Source organism: Hydra vulgaris, chromosome 05 (assembly GCF_038396675.1).
Source record: "Hydra vulgaris chromosome 05, alternate assembly HydraT2T_AEP".
Classification (NCBI taxonomy): domain Eukaryota; kingdom Metazoa; phylum Cnidaria; class Hydrozoa; order Anthoathecata; family Hydridae; genus Hydra; species Hydra vulgaris.
In genome coordinates this window covers 13,290,833-13,313,960 of record NC_088924.1, presented here as the reverse complement: position 1 = coordinate 13,313,960, position 23,128 = coordinate 13,290,833, and the positions used below count along the sequence as shown (strand labels likewise).

Here is a 23,128-nt window from a genome sequence, read left to right as displayed (position 1 = left end):
AATAAACTTTGAAATTTTTTGAATTATGCTTATATATGTTTGACAAAAAAAAAAAAAGATTTCTAATTGTTTTAATAAAAATGTAAAGTTTTCTCATTATATAGATTTATTATACATCATTGTTTCATATACTGTCTGCAAAATAAACATATCTTCCCCTTAGTATTATCTCGTTCTATCTACAAATGTAATAGATAAAATGTTCTTCCCCATTTGATACTATGCCCTTGTGCCAGCGCTTCTGCCAATCCTTGAAACTCTTCACAAACTCGATTTTTTTTAGATAGCCTCTATTTCATTCAGCCATGGGCTTTTAATGTCATTTATGCATGTGAAGCGACAGCCTTTCAAGGTTTTCTTCATTTTTGGGAATAAGAAAAAGTTACACAGAGCCATATTTGGTGAATATAAAGGTTGGGGCATGACTACGGCGATATTTTTGGCCAAAAAATTACGAACAAGCAACGACGAGTGAGCAGGTGCATTATCGTGGTGCAAAAGCTATGAATTGTTTTGCCATAATTCGGGGCGTTTTTTTCGGATTGCTTCACGTAAAAGTTGTATAAATTCAAGGTAATACTCCTTATTATTCGTACGACCTTGTGGTAAGAACTCATGATGAACTAAGTCATTTTAATCAAAGAAAATAGTAAGCAAAACCTTAATATTTGATCGATCTTGACGTGCTTTCTTCAGATTGTGATTGTGCTTTGGTTTCGACGTCATAATCGTATACCCATGTTTCATCACCATTTATGACCCTTTCAAACAAACTTGGATTGTCGTTGATGTCATTTAGCAGCTCCTGAGCGATGCTCATTAAATTGTTTTTTTGGTCGAAATTCAGCAGTTTTGGAAATGCCAACTTCATCAGCAACTTCTCTTATTGTGATTCGGCGATCATTTATAACCATTTTTTCCACTTTTTTCACATTTTCATCTTATATTCGCTAATATTACTCGTAAACACTTGTTTTTTTCATAGCAGACCTACCATAGGCTTTTTTCAACATTTCACACACTTTGGTACACTTCATCCCATTTTTTACGCAAAATTTAATACAAATTCTTTGACTCTTCAATTCTTCTATTTTTTAAACAAACAAAAATTGCCGAGCTCATAAAAACACGTCAAACCTTAGCAACTACAACAGACAAAGTAAACAATGAATATAGCTGAGAATTTTATCATGCTTTGGGGGGGTGTATACTAACACACAAAAAAATGCTGAGAATTGCCTCTCCAAATTTGCGAAATTTAAAAATTCCGAGTATTTTTTGAATACATCTTGTATATTACATAGAACATTGTATTTAGAAATATAATTTTTTTTGTATTTATTTTACATATTAGATAGACCATTTTTATTTATTATATTTGTAGTTAGAACAAGATAATACTGAGGGGATATGATATGCTAAATACTTTTACATTAGAGACTTTTATAGGTTACGCTATACAAATGGCAGAACTAAGAAGACCTTAGACTATTAAAAACTATTGACGGCCTTAGCTATAAGACCCTAATTTAAATGCACGGAAGTATAACACAGATGAAAGTTCAACCACATTGAAATGCCTCCGGACTACGCTTGTAACTATTGGTTATATAAGCAAAATAAAAACGACACCAAGACTGTACTTAAACGCTTAATTTTTATACGTTGACACAAGTACGTACGTTCATGATAATTTATAAATTGTATTTTGATGGTGCGTCAATAATATTAAAGTATAAACATCAAAAATGGCGATAACGAAACGTCAAATAAGAACTTTTTTTGAACTTTACATTAAATGAATGGAGTATTACTAGCATAAATGGAATTTTGATATAGAGCTAATGAAACTTTAGGTCTTAGCACTTTAGAAAACATTTTTTTTAATTTTTTAAAATTGTTTTAGCTGTCTTTTTAATCAAATATCGTGTTATGATTTAAAGCAAGAAAAGAAGCTTAAACTAACATATGCTTTTAAAATAAAGTGATTCTATTTAACAACAGAGTTTTCATAAACATTTTATTGAATAATTACAATAACTAATGGTTAAAACTTAATAATATATCTTTGAATAATTTTTTTAATATTTTAATAAAAATTATTTCAGTAAGTTTTTGTTGTTTTTTGTCTAGTGAAAATCGCTTTTTTTTATTGTTGGTTACAAACATACTCCTAAGACGAACTGAAATTGCTTTGATGTTTGCGTCTTGATGAAATTCAATCTGTTTTATACTTCCATGCTAAAAGTTAAGCCAAAATATTTTGCTCAGCGACGTTAGTTTGTGGCACAAAAAACTTCCGTACTTCAAGTTTGTTTTTGCATTTATTTTACATCTTCTGATTAATTTTAATCATGGTGCATACAATTGCACAAAAGAATATAAAGCTGTTACAGATACATCATTTCACGGATGAGGGGTCGTCCATAAATTTTGTCACGCTTTAGAGAGAAGGGGGGTAAGGGATCAGTGGTTTTGTGACAAACTTAAACGGAACTTGTTACTAAAGTGTTGCGATCTTGTGACGAAGAACGGGGTCTAAAATGATCAAAAATTGCGTGACGTAATTTGTGGACAACTCCTAGGAGTTTCTATTTATTACTAAAGTAAAGAATAAATAGTTTTAAAGAAGTAACATAGTAATTACTATATCTAGTCCTAATTAGAATATATCCTTAAAAAAAATATTCTACATTTTTTTAATAAGAAGAACTTTCCTGAAAAATTTAAACAAAAATCTTGAGTTTTTTGCTTACACGGCTTCAACAGTTTACAAAAAAGCCGTGTTCATCCTATTTAATGGTCTAATTAGACCAATAAATAGGATAAAACTTTTTAAACAAAAACTTTCCACTTTTTTCTAATATCTATACGACAGTCATAAGAAGGAGAAATCCAAGATGGTGTCCCAGATTGCATCTAAAATATAATTAATATATGAGCTTGTAGATCACTTAGAAACATGATTATATTTTGTGTGTATATTCTATATGTTTTACGTACCGGTATAAAAAGTAAATGTTCATAGTAGACCCACGAGTATTCCAGTCTTTAGAAGACTTGCTTGGCAGAAAATGTCATTGTATATACAAATATTAAGTAAAGAAACCGGAAACTTTAAACTATATCACTTCGTATGTAGAACATCGTAAATGAACTACACTACACGTATGTCAAAATGTTACAAAATTATCATAATTATATTATCTCAAACTTTAGTATATTTAATTTTAACTATTTCAAATTGATTCTTCATCTATTGACATCTCTATTTTTGTCATTTTCATAATCTTTGTTCGATGTGTCAGCATCATTTACGTATGCAGGATTTGAGCTATCCATTTCCATAACCCACACATTGATGACCAATTCAAACCACTTAAATACAGTTAAAAGTCTCGTTTACACTCATTGTAAATCAACTACAATAGGGGTTTAATTTTGATATTTTGGCAGAATTTTTTGTGTTATTTTAACTACTTTTGTCATTATATTATTCATAAGATTAAATTTAACTACTTTCATTCGCAATTTCTAATTCACCCAGTTTTAAAGTTGCAACTCGCATGATGTATCAATTTTCTGGAAATGGTGGTTGAAGGTTTGATGTTGGTATGAGATTTGATCCTATCATTTTTTAAGCCCATTTTATTGGATTCATTTTATGACTGCGCCATTGTTTTATTTGATGGTAGAAACAGAATGTTGCTTTGCTCCAAAAATCGTTGGAAGTAATACAGCTAAATCAAAGGTTTTTTGAACTGGTTTTGATGCTACTCTGTGAAAACACTCATAATAACAAAATTTATAAATCAAATTTGACTTTCTTTTTGATTCAAATAATGCTAGGAAAAATTTTTCTCCGGCATGAGCACTTCATCGTGTTTGGCTTTTGGCGTGTTATGTGAAACAACTGCTCCATCACAATTAATTTTATCGTTGTCTCCTACCGTTGGAAAGAGAAATCATTTTAGGTTGGGTTCCACAAAATTGCTTATGGTGTTTTATCTATTCAATAAACACGTTGGGATCACGAATGTCACGCGCTTTAATGACGTGGGTAAATTCCAGGTGGAAGGAGTTCACTAAATTTATCATTTAATTTGAAATCGAATACCGACATTCGTTCGTTATCACAAAGGTTATCACATAATTTATTAAAAGGCAAAATTTGTTCTAAATTAAAGGAACAACCAGGCTTTCTTTTTAATAACTTTCTCTTTTTTCAAAAAATGCATCTGACAGGCTATGATATCGCCCTTCTGCTGAAATCAAATCTGTTACGCTACCAACCCCTGCTCGAATCACTTCGCCCCATTCGTCATTCCGCATTTGAGCTAAATCTAGCACCAAATGTTTTGTGGCCTTAACTGATACGATGGAAATTGTTTGCCTCTTCTCATACGTCTTTTTACTTTCGTCTTTTAAGTTCGCAGATTTTCCGCAGAATCGACGATTTAATTTGAAATCAAACTTTCCTAACGTCGAGTAAAGTCTTGGACCATAATCTAATGAAGCACTTGCCACCAAATTAGAAATGGTTATTTGTTGAATGCGCTTAGCATTTGTATAGTCTTTGCGACAATAAAAGTGAACACGGATTGACTTAGATTTTCTCATTTTTTCAAATTTGCCATTATTTCTTAGTTTACTGTAACTTTTCAGGTTTTCTAAACCTAAAGTATATATATATTCGAAACCTAAAATATATATATTTATAGATTTAAAGCCAGACATTTTTTTTGTTTGTATTTTTGTAAACCACATACAAAAGCATAAATAAATTGACAGTCTGAGGACCTAATATTACAAATGTGTTTGTGAAAAAGTATGGCTTAAGAACCTTATTGAAAAAGTACTACTTCAGCACAAAAAAGAGATTTACTGCACAATAAGCATAACTCGTCTGTTTCGTCCATTATGATGAAAATAATAAAAATAAATTTTTAGTGAACTAAAACAAAATTTTTAGGGTCACCTAGATTCAATTATTATTCTTAAAAGGATTGACAACAGTTTATATTGTGTTGTAAATATTGTCTAAATAACCGGTAGAGAGTAATTAGCGGTCTATAATGCAACAATGACTTCATATACATGCGTTTGAAGCCTCAAAGGAACGTTAATTGATAAATAATGACAATTCCCCGCAAGGGAATAAACACTATAATATAGCTATAATTGGTTTTTTAGATTCATAGTCAGTTAGTAAGAAATTTAATAAGTTAAACGAGAAGTAATTTTTTTAGTATCACAGTAAAACAAGAATAGGTTGCTCACAATTGTTATTAGTATGATTATTTATATATTGACTTATTTTAGATTTCAGTTTAAAAAGGTAGAACTCATCTGAGAACAAACTCCAATCATTAAACAGTTAAGAATTGTTACATTAAATCTTTAACATTAATTTGGATATATATAACAAATATAAAATAATAATATAAAAAATAATTACTGATCTAAAATATATATATATATATATTTTTTTTAAGTTTTAGTTTTAGTTTACATTATTTACATGTCGTGATTTACATGTACTATATAAATATATAAACTTGGAATCTGGAAGAAGATCATAACGATCTTGTCGCCAGAACCATATAAAAATAACAATATAAATATAATATAAAATAATACAAGTTTATAACAAAATAACAATCCATAACATTTGAAATAATAAATCGTTAAAATGATATCTCAAAAATATTTCAATATATTATCCGTTTAAAAAATAATATTCTTTAATTTGTTTTTAAAAACAGAAAAAGAGATAGATGAATCAAAATTAGGCTGGACAATTTTATTCCAGAGATAAGGTGCTCGATAATCGATACAAAATTGATTAAACTTTGTTTGAGAAAAGGGTTCTTTTAAATAGTTTTTATTTCGCAAACTATATATATTCTTTATTTTAAAGGTAAATAGATCTTTAAAAATATGTAATTAAGGGTTGTTCATACAACAAAACGTAAAACATAAAGTATTATATAAGTTAAGTTCAAAAACGTTTAATACATTCATATCTTTGAATAAAGGTTTTGTATTTGAAAAACGATTTAAAAAATGTATTATTCGCATTGCATGTTTCTGATGGCGGTAAAAACATTGCAATTTACTTTTACCTGTACTTCCCCTGGCAATATTTGCATAGTTTATATAGCTATGAATAAATGAGTAGTATAGTTGTTTTAAATTATTTTTATTTAAATAATTTCTGGCCTTATAGAGGATTCCAATACTTTTTGCAACATTTGTTGATATATAATCAATATGAGTTTTCCATGTCATATTTTCGTCAAGATAAATACCTAGGAATTTTAAAACAAAATCTTTTTTTATTTCTACTTCATCAATATAAAGTTTTGGTAAATCATTAGGCAAAAAACGTTTTTTTGTTGAGGAATGGAAAAGGATCCTCTTTGTTTTGTCAATATTTAAGGTTAGTTTGTTGCATTTAAACCAAGTCGAAATTTTTATAAGTTCTTCATTCATATTTAAAAAAAGTTTGTTAATGTCTTTGTTTGATAAAAATAAATTTGTACCGTCTGCAAACATGATGCTCATAAGGTTCGAGGCCATATTTAGATTGTTGATGTATACTAAAAAGAGAAGTGGACCAGGTATATATATTTATATATATATATATATATATGTATATATATATATATATATATATATATATATATATATATATATATATATATATATATATATATATATATATATATATATATATAATGGATATGAGCAGGCACTTATACCATTGTAAGTGTATTAAAAAGAAGTCAATTTTAATTTTTTTTTTTTCAGCCGCCATCTCAGATTTTGTCGGCCATATTGTTAGCTCAAAGGTAACAAATGTCGAAAATGAATTCCTTGACCTCAAAAGTATACTATTACATTCAAGAACCATATTTCTAAGTCTGAGAAATACAAATATCTTTTTGGACGCTATCTTAGATTTTATACAAAGCTCGAGTCCGGATCAGGCCGATTTTATCCAATATTAATAAGGAGTGTATGCTGAATATTTCCAGCAATTTTGAGCTTGCTTTTAATTTTTTATGGATAACATGACATTTTTCGCTAATTTTACTGAACTAAAATTGCAATCGGTATAAGAGGTTATAAAGTTGTTTGTTTTTCAATTACATGCATAATTTTGATAGATCAGTGGTTTAATGCGCCGTCATCGGTTCCAACCCCCTGAACCCCTTTTTGAACGGTTTCAATATTTTTATCTGCATCTGGCAGACCCTTGAGGACAATACAAGCATTTAATGGGTAAATACCACATTTTTTTATACCAGCAACTAAACTGTTGCTCATCTCTTAAATTGATGAATATATATAAGTATACAAAGTTTTCAATAAGGAGGGAAATTTATCTCTTGTAATAGTCTTTGCTTTTTTGAACATGAGGTTTCCCACTGATCCAGTATTTTTCTCCAATACCTTTTAAGTGGTCCATAAAACGTAACATCAAGTGGTTGCTATAAATGGGTAGAGTTTGCAATTAAGCAAAAAAACGAAATCTTATTTTCCTCAGCTAACTTAAATACTTTTTGATTTATATGGTTGCTTAGATTATCGCTAATAAGAACTTTAGTTCCTGGAAGATCTTTTACAAATCTGACGAAAATGGTGTCAAACCAGTCAGAAAAGCAAACAGAATCAAACTATCCTGACTTACTTTGATTATATCGTACATTAGGTGGTCCACCTTCTGTCCACGTTGTCCATAGATTGTCAGCTTTATAAACAATATAGGCAGGTACCATTTGACCAAAGGCTGAACTACAAAACATGATTGATGTAGCACCCTTACTACTGTTTTAAATACATTAAGGATATTTCACCCCTCTTATAAATATAAATCGTTTGGTTTCAGGATTATCTGACAAATTGGTTCCAACTTAATTAAAGATATAACAAGAAGGAGTTTCTTTTACTTTATCTTAGTTTAATGTACTTTTCAAATTATCAAATAATTTATTAACTAAAGAATATGAAACCGATGACCGAGAATTTTTAATATTCTGACTCGTTCGTTTTAAAAAACGAGGAGCCCGCTCTCTTCCAGGAAAGTTATTTTTAAAATCAAGAATAATTCTGACCTCGATATCCAAAATTGACTTCCATAATACGCGAAGACCCATGATATCAAAAGGAAAACCCCAAGCAGCAACAGCAATGTTGTTCAATTGCTATTTCTTGTATATTTGCAAAAACCGTTGGTTTTCCAGGTGTTTTCAGATGAAGTTTTTTAATCTTGTTATACCAAGTGCCAACTGGCACCTCGTGAATATCTGATGCTTTTTTTGTATGAAAAACTACCATCGATAGCTACTATTGCTTTTGAAACTTGGCTTTCAGTATAATTTATATAACTCCTGGCATCAATTTTTTTTTGTAAAAAAGTTGCATAGTATGCTAAAAAATGTCAAATATAAATATGAAAAACAATACTTTCAAAATATTTTATGCAACACAATTTTGAATGTAATTACACACAAGAGTTGTTTGACAATTTTTTTTTACAATATTGTAAGTTTACTAAAATTAAAAAAAAGCACATGATACAATATATCATGTGTATTTATTTATACACATGATATAACTTATACACATGATATAATATATTATTTGTATAAACATATATATATAAATTTTTAGAATTAGTACAATTATATATTGTACATGCATGATAAGAAGAAACATATTATTTCATATTTCTGACAATTTATTCTGCAGGATTATTTTGAATGTTATTCAAAGCATGCAAAAAAGTTTATACAACAAAATATGTTATGCTTTACCACTGGTTAATAACTGTAGCAGACCAACGATTTACTTTAGTTTTTATAGAATTGATAAATTTATAAACAAAACTTATATAACTTAGACAACAAGCTGCAACACGAGCTAATGCAGTGTATAAAGTATTCTTACCTATTTTTTTTTTAAATATCCGAAATGATAAAATGATTTTTGAAGGAACAATAATAGAAAGTAAACATTGTAAAACTCTAAATAATCAAAATATAAACTATTTTTCAAGTTTTGATATTCAAGGTTTGAACAGTTTCATATAAATATTTGTCACAACTACTCCTACAAAATAAAAAGATTTGTATTCAAAGGTTTACGATATTAAAAATTTTAAAACTATATAATAAATAAAAGACTTTTTAAATCGGAAATAATTGCTATAGATAAAAATTAACGAGATTATAACTCTTTAGTAGCAAGTTCCATATGAGCTGTCAGAAAACCAAAAACACCTACAAAATAGTATATGCAGCATGTAATTACAGTTATATAGGCGAGACTATTCCCCATCTCAAGACGCGATTGCTAAACATTATAAGAGCAACAAAAGGTCTCATATCTTATTATGATCATTTAAATTGTTTCGTTTAATCAAATGATAAGTGTTTTTCCAATTAGATTCGAGTTTGAATTAAAACTTAAAGTAAAGTTAAAGTTCATAGCATGGTTAAAACCTAATATGAATGAACCATGATTCACCATGCCCTAATGTCATTTTTTGTTTAACTATTACTTTTGATATGTAATGCGTATTGTTTGATATATACTTTCATCACTTCCTATTTTTCTTATGATTTTTTTTAATTTAATAGACTTTATTGTAATTTAAAAGTATATTAATAGTTTGTAAGCAAATATTTGAAAACTTTGTATTTTTTTTTTTTTTTACCGTCTTAGATATTTGGCAAAAGTTTAAACGTTTAATTTTAACTTAAGGTGACTACAGTCATCTTCAGTTAAAATTAAACATTTATGTTTTGACTTACACTATAGTGGTAGTCAAAACAAGTATATGTTAATAATAAAATGCTTTAAAAAAAAGTTTGTTTCGTTTATCAAAGCAGTTACATATTTTTTGATTAAAAGAAGTTTCAGTCATTCATTTTACTTTTTACTTTAGCTCATTGGTCAAAATGGAGCGATTGGACAGTTTGTAATGCTTCTCACGGATTTATAAACAGAACAAGGGAATGTAAAATTTCTAATGCAAGAGATTGGTGTTATGATATTAACACTGAAGTTTTAGAATGCTTTGGTAAATATATGTACTTTTAATTAGGAAGCCATATACACTTGCTATATTTCGTAAACATAATATTATGTTATAAAAAAAAATTGATATGTCATAAAAAATATATGCAAATATATGTATATGTTTATAAACAACAATACTTACTTGTTATTTTTAAAGATGAACATATACATATACTTTCTTATATTTTTAAGACATAATCTAATTTTTTTATAACATGATTAAGTCTACAAAAATTATTAAATTGTTTTATTTTCTTAACGACTTGCTCACTAAAAGTTTATTTAATTATGTTATTTTTAAAGATGTTTTTTATATTAGCTATTTGGGCACAAAGAAGTAATTTAATTAATTGTAATTTTTCTCATGGATTTGTGGACAAATCAAGGGTTTGTGAGATTTCAAAGGTTATAGATTGGTGTCATGGTAGCAATTTTGAAGTCATGGAATGCTTTGGTAAAATTTTGTTTTAAATTAACTTTTAAAAAAATTAAATATTCTAGTTTAATAATACTAGAAGGATACAACAAATATAAATATATATATATATATATAAATATATATATATATATATATATATATATATATATATATATATATATATATATATATATATATATATATATATATATTTATATATATATATATATATATATATATAAGTATAATTAAAAATAAATCAAATTATAATTATAAAACCACTCTGGTATAATAAAATGAAATCACACAAATCAAACAAAGTAAAGTTTATTTTGTTGATAACATTACAAATCAAGAAAGAGCAGCAATAAAAAAAATTACAACAAATGAAAGATGTAGCGATTAAAAAACATGACAATGGTAATACTTTAGTTGTGATGGATTTGACGTATTATATTATCAAACTTGTTTATCAGACCATCTTTTATCCATTACAACATATAAAACAGTTCAGAATCTGATAAAATGTAGAGGATTAGTAGCTTCTAAATTATTACTTAAATTCACGAATGTCAAGTAATTATTGACAAGGTAAAATTGTCCAACTCTTTTTTTATTAAAATGAAACCTTCAAATGACCTTAAAGGCAGACCAGTTATTGCCGGAATAAACTCATCACGTCTCATTTGACCCAGTGTCTACATATAATTTTGTCTCCAATCGTAAGGAAACGAGAAACATTTAAACAGTTAATGATGACTGGGATTTCCTCAGAAAAATTTCAAAAGAGCTTCAGTCAGAAAGTTGTATAATGACATTGTTAACCTCTATACCAGTATCCCTCATAATCTTGGGATAGAAACCCTAATATTCTGGATTAATAAATATAAAGAATTGATAGATGACAGAAATTTCACCTGAATTTATAATTGAGTCATCATCTTTTATTATAAATAATTATAACATATTTGATAAACAGAAAGTTCACTAAAAAACTGGTACAGCCATCCCAGCCGGCACATTAAGTTGAAAATGCGCATTTAAAACTTGTTTGAATACGTATCAATCTGGTATGTATGTTATCCATTTAATAGTGTCAAAGACGCTTTAGAAATACGCTTCAGATGCGTTTAAAAACGAGTATGCAATGCGAATCCAGAGCGCGACAAATTGTTTTTTTTTTTAATTAAACGTTGACGTCTGTTTTCTTATTTATTGACGAACGTCTATTTAAGCGGTATGTCAAATAACAGGGCCGACAACACGGGGAAGGTTAGAGGAGCTCCCCCTCCCCCACGTACACTTTTTTTTTAAAGGCCTTTTTTTTAAAAAAAAAATGAGAATAAAATAGAAGACTTGTTTATAGAACTAGATGATCGTGCGCCTCAACTTCGAAACCCGTGTCGTCGGCCATGAATATGCCAGTTTTATTCTCAATTCTTTTAACTTTTATTTTTTTTCTTCAAATAATTTTTAATAAATTATAAGGAAGTTTTATTTTCAAATAACTTTTATTCAAGTTAATAAGATATATAATAGTTATATATATTAAAGATGCTTATTGAATTTTATCAATTTTTTATTACTCAAAACAATTTTTCACGCAATTGCAAAGTGCTCGCAAATTAATGATAACTAATATGCAATAACCTTTTGACTGTAAACTGTTATCGATTAATACAAAATAGTGATATTATAGTTCAGCGCTGGCCAGAACTTTAGACGCGAGAGCCTCATATAAATAATGACACGTACCGAAGAGCCGCATTAAATGTTGCTATGCTAACTTCATCTTTAAAAAAAATAATTGGCCAATGTAAATTTAGATTTTTATACATCAATATTTAGATTTTTTAAATGGAAATAGTACTTTTATAAATAAACTTAGTATGTACACAATTTATATTTAGTATTTAGTTTTTTTTACAATAAAGAAAGTAAAAGCTATTTTTTAAATGTAAACCTGGCTACATAAAATCTGATTCCTTTTTATTCACACTAGAAAACCATTTGTAGAAAAAATTGAGAAAGCGTCTCTAAATCATAATTTTTTTTTTGAATGTACACAATTACAACAACCATAAATTTCCTTTAAAAATAATTGTAAGCAAGATATAAAAATCTAAAGATAAAAAGGTTTCTTTGAGAAAAAAAAATTATTTTAATGTATTTGAATTAAACTTGCTTTTATTCGAATTGAAAAACCACTTAATAAATAAATAAAAAAATTCAATGAAGTTTAATAAAATTCAAATTACTTTTATTTTTACAATTGAAAAAAAATAAATTTTTTCATTCACCAAAAAATTAGACAACAGATATATCTTTTTATAACATCAATTATTTTTTGTAAAAGACCATTTGAAAATTCTTCTTGTATAATAACTTGCATAATTTACTATAAATTTATTAGGCACCAAGATTTTTAATACTACTAGTAAGTTTTTTAAAAACTTACTAGTAGTATTAAAAATCTGGTTTCAAGCATTATAGTTAATATTCTAAGCAACTGTAACAAACTGTAACTGTTTACTAGTTAGATTGGCACGATACTTTGATTTAACAAATTTTATAGTCGAAAATAAAGATTCACATGTGTATGTTGAACCAAAAATTGAAATAAGTTTTATACTAATCCTTTTTAGTTGAGGATACTTAACTTCAGGAATCATTTTCCAAAAATCTAATAAAGTTAGTGTTTTATGCAGCATTTGAAGATTTAGATCTTCTTGGAGATCTAGTAATTCTATTTCAAATTGAGATGTTTTTTCAAGTACATTTTCTGGTATTGGACAGCCATCACTAACAATATCAATTAAAAAAGGGTTTATGAAAAATGCTTTTTCCCTGAAACGACAAACTCATATTTTGTAAATGCTGCTTTACATTAGTTAAAAATAAAAGATTTTGCAAAAAATTCACATCGTCAAAGATTTCAAATGTCTTCTGCTTTTCAAGCAAAAAACATTTAATTGGTTCTAATAGTTCTACAAACCTATAAAGAACGTCACTACTTGAAAGCCACCTTTCAGCACAGTAAAACGACAAGTTTTTTTTTTTTTTTCAAGTCCCTTGGTTTGTCAGCAAGATCGAATTCACTAATGAAATTTTTAAACTGTCTTTGATTTTTTGCATTAGATTGAATATAATTTACAATCTCCAGAGATTTAAAAACAATTGGAAAACTAAAATATTTTGCTACTAAATGTTTTCAATGAATCACACAATATACTGGGATAAACTCTGGATACGTAGGACCACTATTTAGTAAACCCATAAGTCCAATGTATTTTCCAATCATTGCTGTTGTACCACCTGTAGCAACACTAATAAGCTTGTTCTTAGGAGCATTGGCTTTTATCAGAACAGTGACAAGGGCTTCCTTTACATCAATTCCACAAGTTGTGTCTTTTATCTCTACGAAATCTAGCAACTTTTCTTTCACAAGTACATCTGATGTTACATATTTAACAAATACTGCAATTTGAGCTTTATCTTGAATATCTGTTGATTCATCCGATGAGATCAGATCAAAAAGATTTTGTTTTACAAACTCTCTATCGGTTTAAGGATGTTTACTTTTTGCAATGTTCCAAGCGATAATAAAACTTGCTTCTGTTGTAATATTTGAATCTTTGCTGGAAGATGAAATATTCATTTGTTGATTTTTAAATGTTGTTTTAAGCTCGATTTTTAAATGTTGTTTTAAACTCTTTTTTTTTTTTCTATGACGTGAATTTATTGGGTATTCTTTAGAAAAACACATATGTTTTGTTTCATAGTGACGTTTAACATTACATGTCTTATTATGAGCTAGTTCAGTATTGCAAATTAAACACATAGATTTATTTTCTTTTTCAATAAATGCGTATTTTTCTGTCCAATCACCATGAAATGATCCGCTCTTATCTTCAATTTTTCTTTTCTTACTTTTATTGTGAAGTGCTTAATTGCCACCTTTTGCTATATCCATTTTTCAAACCATGTGCGTTCCGGCTATGTATAATTCAAGTTTTATTTACTAATTCAATAAAACTTTTGAAAAGAGTCGCATGCGGCTCGCGAGCCGCAATGACGTTTTAAGAGCCGCTAATGGGTCACCACTGTTACAGTTGATAATATTTTATAAATCTTAACGCTTTTACATGTTATTAAAGCATAAATTTTGCAATCAATCTTTTCTGATATTACTGTTTTATTTTATTAACATTCGGCTGTATGCGTGTGTAAAAAAACAAAGAAGTTTAGGGACGATGCGAGTCTCGAACCGCAGACTTTCCGTTAACGAAGTCAAAGCTTTATCCAAATAATCCAAACGCACGTATAAGTACGAAAACAATCATATAATTATTTATAAAAATTAACTAAATTAATTGACTTATTACAAAACTAATTATTGAATATTGTATTGTCATCAAGCAAGAGTATGTACGCAAAATTTGAAGAAAATCTATCATCAGTAAATGATTCAAAAATTGATTGCAAGATTTGAAGCTCACAATAAAACAAACAAAAATACAGGCACAGTGAGTCAGAAAGGTGAAAAAACGGCAAAAATTATATAACTATCATATATAATTATGTGATACATCAATATTATCGTATTTTGGGTCAAAAAAATTAAATTTTCCATTAAAAATAATTTTTACGCGTACCTATGACGCGTAAGGCGCGCGCATACTCGTGTAACTGTCTTTTACGCGCGTAAAATATAACCTAAATAAAAAAATCGAATTCCTTGATCCAAAATACCATATAAAAGAATACCACATATTTTTTAATCTAAATATTTCTTGTGCTTAAGGCGGGTACTACTTACGCGTATACGCGTTAGAGACTTTTACGCGCACAATGACTGACTTAATTTAAAAAAACTAAATTCCTCAAACCAAAACATTTATTAATTAAAAAGAAAAACTGGTTTGAAAAATATTTTAATATTATATAATATTAAAATATATTAAAAACAAAATAAATATTTATCTTTTCTAATTTTTCTTTCAAGAAAAAAAAAAAGAAAACCTAATACTAATAAAAAGGCTTTATTTCATTATTACAGCATTAACAAAGATAAAACTTCAGGGTTAAGTGTTTTTCCATTTTCAACCTTTTATTTTTTAAAACAAGTGTTTGATATTACAGGATCACTTCTAATCATCAAGTATTGGTACTGGTTTTTCATAACATTCTTTCTAGATATCTTGGCTGTATGGTTTAATCTAGCTTTGCGAATTTCTTTATTTAGAGCCTCTTGTGACTCTTCAGAGAAGTAACCAATTGGCAGTTCTAATGCCTCAGATATCTGCACACCATGTTCCAAGAGTTTATGAACAGTTGGGGGAATCACATACCAGCAACAGTTTTTGAGTATAAGTGCTGTAGTTTCATAGCAATACTGGCCAAAACTTTCAGAGTTCAACTCATAACAGGAGCGTACTGCTATTAGGATTGTCCTCAATCTAATAATTATATCTACTGCCACTCCCGTTATATCAGCGAAAGTTTCAGCATTTTCAAATGCTCTTCTGGCAGTGTTTAAATCGTTAGTGTTGCCAAAACTCTGTTTGGGCATATCAACTATAAGACTTAGCTCTTCTCTAAACCTCAGTTGAATGTTCGTTTTTTTACTTCTTACTAATGCTTTTTCAGCAGGAGATTTGGCAAAGTATTTTTTAATGTCTAATTTATATCCTAAATGTAAAATATATTCAAAACATCTGAGCCAGAAATGCAGAGTAGAAAGACCCAAAGATAAAGCTTTTTCATTAATTGGTTTAGATCTGATCAATGCTGGGTTATTAAGTTCACTGGGCTTAGCTCCGCAAACATTACATGATTGCGAGGACAGAGTATTAGTGAGGGCATTAACCACTTTACCATCAAACATGGTTAAATCTAGTTTGAACTTAAATGTGATAGTCGCATCCGGTTTGCCTTCCTCTACTTCTAACTTTACTTCAAACTTGACTAGTCTATTTATTTCTGCTTTTAAAAGTTCATATTAATTTTTTATCAATTCTTCCGTTTCTTTTTGATATTGGAGATGGAGGGGTCTACAGTAATGTGTACTAGAGGGCTTTTTATTTAACCATACATTTTTGTTCATGATGGTTAATTTAAGTGGAACAACAGCTGTCTGGAAAAGACTTTGTTCATTAACTTGGGCTTCATCAATATTTGTATCAGTGTATTTTTGTGTATAGACACTTTGACTAGAGGCACCATCAAAACCACCTTTAAAATGAATTAGACCTTTAAACCTCCCCCTAATTTCAGCAAACATTGTCATAGAGTCTTGGCATTCCGTAATGTTAATATCCTTGTCAGAGTATGATTAAACATACCCTGTAGAGAAGTTGAAGCAGATATTTCTGTCACAATTAAACCCTCAGGATTACATTTGTGTCTCTAATTCTTAATTTCATGAAGTGAAGGATAAATATCTGCATTATGTATTATCGATGAATTTCTAATAATTTGATACTGTTCATCAGAAAGGTCACACTTAATTTTTAGGCTCAAGGCATCTTCAGTTTTCATTTTTATTGGAAAATTTATCTTTTTGATTTTATCTTTTTCAGAGTTTGTAGCACTTTTCACAAGATCAACAAAGTCTTTTTTGCTAGGATCTCTAGTGGCTTTTTTTATTGTAGCTAATGCCAATGCTTCAGCAGGATGTTCAGCCAATTTGGCAACCTTAAACAAGATAATATTTAATATTTAAGCTTGTAAACTATTTTTTTAACTGGGTTGAATTTAATTTATTTATTAATACCTTAGATCTTCTGCTACTATCACCTAAATCTTTCCGGTTCTTGCACTTTCTACCTCAACCTGATGCAACATTTTATTTGTTAACAGTAATATCTTTGTTCAACCAAGTTCGCTCGTGTTCTAAAAGTCTAGAGAACGTTCTTGCATACTTCCGCAACTTTGATCGGAATTTACATTTAAATATTATTAGATTTTTCTTTAGATTTATCATTTCAGGTTTTTCAATACTTTCATAGTATAGACCCTCCAGTCTACAAAACTCACGTAGAAGAGCCTCGAGTAAGTAATCATGATTAATTCCTAACTCTTGAATTATAGGAACTAAATGTATTCTTTTCATGTTGAATGTAAGCAATGAACTATTTAAGTTATTTTATACACAAGTTTTAATTTTAAAACGTGCACTATGCCATCAAACGTTGCATATATTGGTTTTTGAGGTTTGATAACTAGCACCATCTGCATGAGCATGAGTTTTTTTACTAATAGGAACTAAATGTATAATTTGTTTAATGAATGAAAGCAATGAACTAATATTCGCTACTTTATACGGCAAGTTTTAATTAAAAACGAAAAAAAAACACAAAAAAACCGAAGTATTTGAAAGGTCTTATTTTAATTGGGGCAAGTTTGGGCAAATGATTTTTTTTTTTCTGCATTTATATATACCTATTAATGGGAAAATATTAAAACTACCTTGGAATCTAGCGGAATCGTTTAGTTTTTAAACTAAACTCATAATTAAACTAATTTAAAAAAATCAATTTATGACACATTTTTGAGATCTCAGTAATGAAAAACTAAAAACAAAATTTATTGTCAAAAATGTTGTTTGTAGTTGCCAAACATCTTAAACATATGACTTCAAATTAAATTTTGAACTGTTTTTACCCATGTCAATCTTAAAAGAGTGACACAAAAGCTAGATTTTTTTGAACGAGTTTTCCGATAAATAAAATAAAACAAATAAGTCTCGGAAAAAGGCGTATAAATTGGTGAAATCTTGAAAATTGTTCACAAAAAAGTTAGTTATTGACTTTTATTGATATTTAGTAACATTATAATTAAATTAATTATTTTCCAGCAATACTTTTTTTATGGGGGGTTTTTTGCCGTTTTTTATGGATTTTGACTCACTGTGCGGCGGACGTGTAAATGGCGCATCCCCCCCCCCCCTAAGTTTAAAACACGTTTTATCGGAAATGATATTTTACTGACCCAGTAAAATTAATTTATTAAATCAATTAGAGTGTAATTACATCAATTTACCATAGGTGGTGGATGGAGTTAAATGTACATGCTTTGAATGACCATAAAAGATTGTCATAACGAAATATACATTCATTAGTTGACAGTAAGGAACGGGACAGTCGTAGTCATGATTATTAGTATTATATTATATACATGATTATTAAACTTAAAAGTAACGCTGTTAAAGAAAGCATGGTTTCTTTTAATGTTGTTGAAAATGCGTTTTAGATTTTAGTAGCTTATTGTTTTTTTAGAATAAATATGTTTTTTTTATAATAAATAAAAAACTATCGATCGCATAATTATTTTGAAAAAAAATTGCTGTAGTTATGCGTTCGTTTTTAAGAATTTTAAGCGAACACCAACGTTTGCTTAAGTAAAAGTAAAAAAACGTGACATTCGCTTTTCAGTCTTTTTTTTTAACAAACGTTCGCACGTTCGTCGTTTTATTGTGCCCCGGAATCCTGCTGAGTATCTATCCTATCTAATCCTATACTCGTATTTGAAACTCTTGTAATTACGCATAAAACACAGTAATTAGATGTTATTCAATAAGGTGTTTTCTTGGTATTAAATGAGCATTCAAAACTTTTCAGAGTACATGTTATTCACGAATATATGTTAGCCATTTCACCGAGTAGAACACGTACCAGAAATACGCTTCAAAAGCGCACATTATTGGACACATAACATGCTTCTGAAACGCGTTGTTATTACATGTAAATACAAGCGTGCACACGCGTTGGCTCTAATAATAATAACAAAAAACTAATACTTGTAAATTTTTTTAAATTAACTTGCTCAGTGTTCAATTTGCACATCTATATTATAGTTTTTACAATATAATAAAAACACATTTTATATTGATTTTATAATAAAAAAATTGCACCCAAATCCTCTACTAGTGTACTAATGCATTGTTTACCTTATATTATATAAATGTATTATTTCTTACAGTTTCTTACAATTACTGTGTATACAACAAAAAATACACTATACAACGTAGTATTCAACAATTATATTATAAGGTAAACTATTGAAATCCATTTAATTGAAAGATTTGATTGCATTTGCCTTCGGTGGTGCATTATAAAGAAGGAAGATTTCAAAGAAAAACAAAATTTCGGATGTTTTTCTATGATTCTTCCATATTTAAGAAATCTATATCAGAAAAAAAGAAACTACTTTAATCAAAGAAAAAGTTCTTACTTAAATCTGAATGCATGCAATCAGTTTAAAGTGAGATTCATACCAGGTATATAAAATTTTAGTTAAATTTTTAAAAAACTGATGTTATTAAGAAACTGTATAAGTATTGCATATAACAATGATAGAGCATTTTTTCTCTCCCTTGTTAAAAAGTGTTTTCATTACTTTACCATACACAGAGTTTGCATCTTTCTATGTAAATACTCTATCTGTAAAGATTCCATTTACATAGAGTATTTTTCCTTTTAAAAATTAAAATTTCGCTAATTGTACATTTCATACTTTACAATGGGTTTAAAAGAATAGACCTTCCATTAAATCTTCCATTAAATCATTTAGCTACATTATATTTTGCATTTCTTATTGTGTGTGTTTTTTTAATATTGTAAATTTTCAAATTTAAATGCAGGTGTATCAAGTACAGAACAACTATAATATTTAAACTATCAACAATATGAAACAACTTATGAACATTAAAAATTACAGCTCTTAGATGAATTATAGATGCAAGTAGCAAAAAGTAGCAAAAAGGCATTTAGCAAATGGCAATAATTAATTTCTGTTATTATCATTCTCTTTGTTTAAAGTTCTTACAGTTATGTGACTTTTGATTTGAATTTCTCACAACATAAAGATATTGATGACACACTTCGAGAAAAAAAATTGTGTATAGGTTCAATGGCAAATAAAGAAACCTTATCTAAACTATTTATTAACAATCATTTGCTGTTCCTATTCTTATGCAATGGGTAAGCATTCGACCTAAATTCCGCATCAGTTCTCAAAATTGCACTATTAATAATATTAATACTTTTTTTTTAAATTACTCTGTCACAGAAGTTTACCAATCACACTTATTTTTTGATGTGCGACCTGATAAACATCTAACAAATGCATGTACTGGAACATCACAAATAAATCAATGCAAAATAAATCCATACTGTTTTTCATAATTAATTAACCTTTTAGTTGTTAGAATAATAACTTATGCTGCAAATTCTTCTAAATAAAATTGTGTCATGAAAACTTGATAGCATTGCATTTCTAATATAAATAGCCATTAGCAAAGAGCAAGATACTATATTTTACTATTGAACAAAAGATTGTCTCCGATTACTAACTATTAGAGCACTGAATAGGAAGACCATCAGTTACAAAGTTAGTGTCTACTTCAAACCTTTGCATATCTAATTTCTATTACACTTGCTCGATACAACGTGGATACATTATAACATGGAGTTCTAGTTAATGCTTGGACATCTTTGGTATGTCAAATTTTTTATATTTTCTAGACTGTATTAGAATTAGTAGTATACTGTTAACTGCATCTTTTACTAAGTTGTGTATAACATACACAGGTTTGGGTTCAAAATCAGTATCACTGAATTCAACATCACCAGAAAAACCAACCATATTTGATACTCTATTTTGACTATCACTTGAATACATATTCACTTTACAGAGATATAATTCTTTTAAATCATTTTTACATATTTTCCAGTGACAAAATATCTTTAGTTAACAGCTCATCTAATGAACTTGACAACGTATCTACATAAATATACCTCTATTACAGTTTGCACTGATATGTTGGTATATGTAATAATACTTTAGCAGTACAAGAAATATTGTTTGGCTTATGCATTATCGCGTATATCAACATGTCTTTAAAAACTGTAAGTACAGTTTGCACTAATATGTAGCTACAACAGCAACAACAATATATTTACCAGAATTATAGATTTATTTTATCTATACTTCTAGTTTTTTTTTTGTGTCTATTATCTGTTATCACATATATTATGTGATAACAGATATATGTGATAACAGATATAACCGTTAAAGTTTGCACTGATGAGTTGTAAATGATAACAACATTTAATAGTAGCATATGATAACTGAACGATATCTTTTCTTTTAACTTTATATTATATTAATGAACTAAATATTCTAAATATTCCTGACAGAATAGAGTTATAGAATATAAGTTTTTATTAAAACAAGATAATAACTTTTTATAAACTTCTTTTTTAATTTAATTTTAATCCAGAGATTTTAGTGAACGCATGCTAACCTACAGTTATAAACTTTTTAGACAATTATTCTTGAAAATTACAAAACAATTTAAACAGACAGAAACTAACACTTATTACTACATAAAACTTTTAACTATAACTATTAATTATTAATGTGTAATTGATAATAATAAAAAAATTATAATAAGTCATTTCACATTAATGATTAACATATCCATTTCACATTAAAAAGTATATTCCTTATAATGAAGCAAATAGAATAATTGTTTTTGCAACTAATTACGATATCGAAAAAGTTTAATAAAAAGTCGTGGCTGAAAGATTATGATTATCCTGATAGCAGGGCCGTCCTGAACAGGGAGTGTAGGGGGTATAAACTCAGTGAAATTTCAAGTTAGAACAATTACTATCATGTCGCAAAACTTTTAAATGTAAAAGTAAATTTAAAACTTTTAAAAATAGACAATATAACAATCATATATGAGAAAGTGTTAAAAATGCAAAATATTGTTTAATTTTATGTTATATTTTTGACATTACTTTCTTCAAAAAAGAATTGACAATGTATCCTTTGCGTTAAAATATTTTATTAATAATATTCATCCAGAATTAGCATTTAAACAACCTCCTAAGCTACTCAAAAAACTTATTTCTTCAAATATTCAAATAAACAACAAGAAAGTTAGATTTTTCAAATGCAAAGATACTTGATCCAAAACTTGCAAACTCTATATCTTTAAGAAGTAGATGAATTCGAAACATCTAACGTTACTATATAGAAAGTTAGAAGTCATATCACTAATAAACAAGCCACGTATACTGGTAAAGCTATTAATTTAAGATTACGTATAAACAGACAAGTTTCAAGTTCTAGAACCGGCCTATCCACTCGTAGATTTGACAACCATATTTATACCTATCAACGTGCCCATAATAGTGTTTTTGAATCTTTTTTGCAACATTTTGTCTTTCTAGAACTTAACAGTGAGATATTCTAGAACTTAACAGTGAGGTTTCTCACCAAACTGTAGTGCAAGTAAAAATAAAAATTGGTACTGGATAGAGTGTAAAGAGACCACCTTCTAAACGCACAACAGCACCATGAGCAAATCGAATCATCTGGAACATCTGCCTGGAGAAAGGGAAAAAGTCACAAAAAGAAATGTAAAAAGTATAAAGAAGTTCTTAAGCATTAGTTAATTCCCCAAATGGCAGATTGGTATAAAAATATTTAAAATCTTATATTTATGAGAAATAGTGCAAATTGCCACACAGCAAAAGGTATTATGGGTTATTTAAAAAGGAAAAAAAATTGATTTACCGCCATTACCAGGAAGTTCATCTGATCTCA

General features: G+C 28.2%; 1 protein-coding gene across 5 annotated transcripts in view; it reads left to right on the top strand.

Annotated features, from left to right (window-relative positions):
* LOC136080589 (semaphorin-5A-like) overlaps window positions 1-23,128 on the top strand; it is a 150,550-nt gene that overhangs the window by 111,963 nt on the left and 15,459 nt on the right. For all 5 annotated transcript variants that reach the window (XM_065797424.1, XM_065797428.1, XM_065797426.1 and 2 more), the window contains 2 exons: window positions 9,956-10,090; window positions 10,409-10,543. In XM_065797424.1, the coding sequence (XP_065653496.1) occupies window positions 9,956-10,090; window positions 10,409-10,543 (270 nt within the window). The remainder of the gene's footprint in view (window positions 1-9,955; window positions 10,091-10,408; window positions 10,544-23,128) is intronic.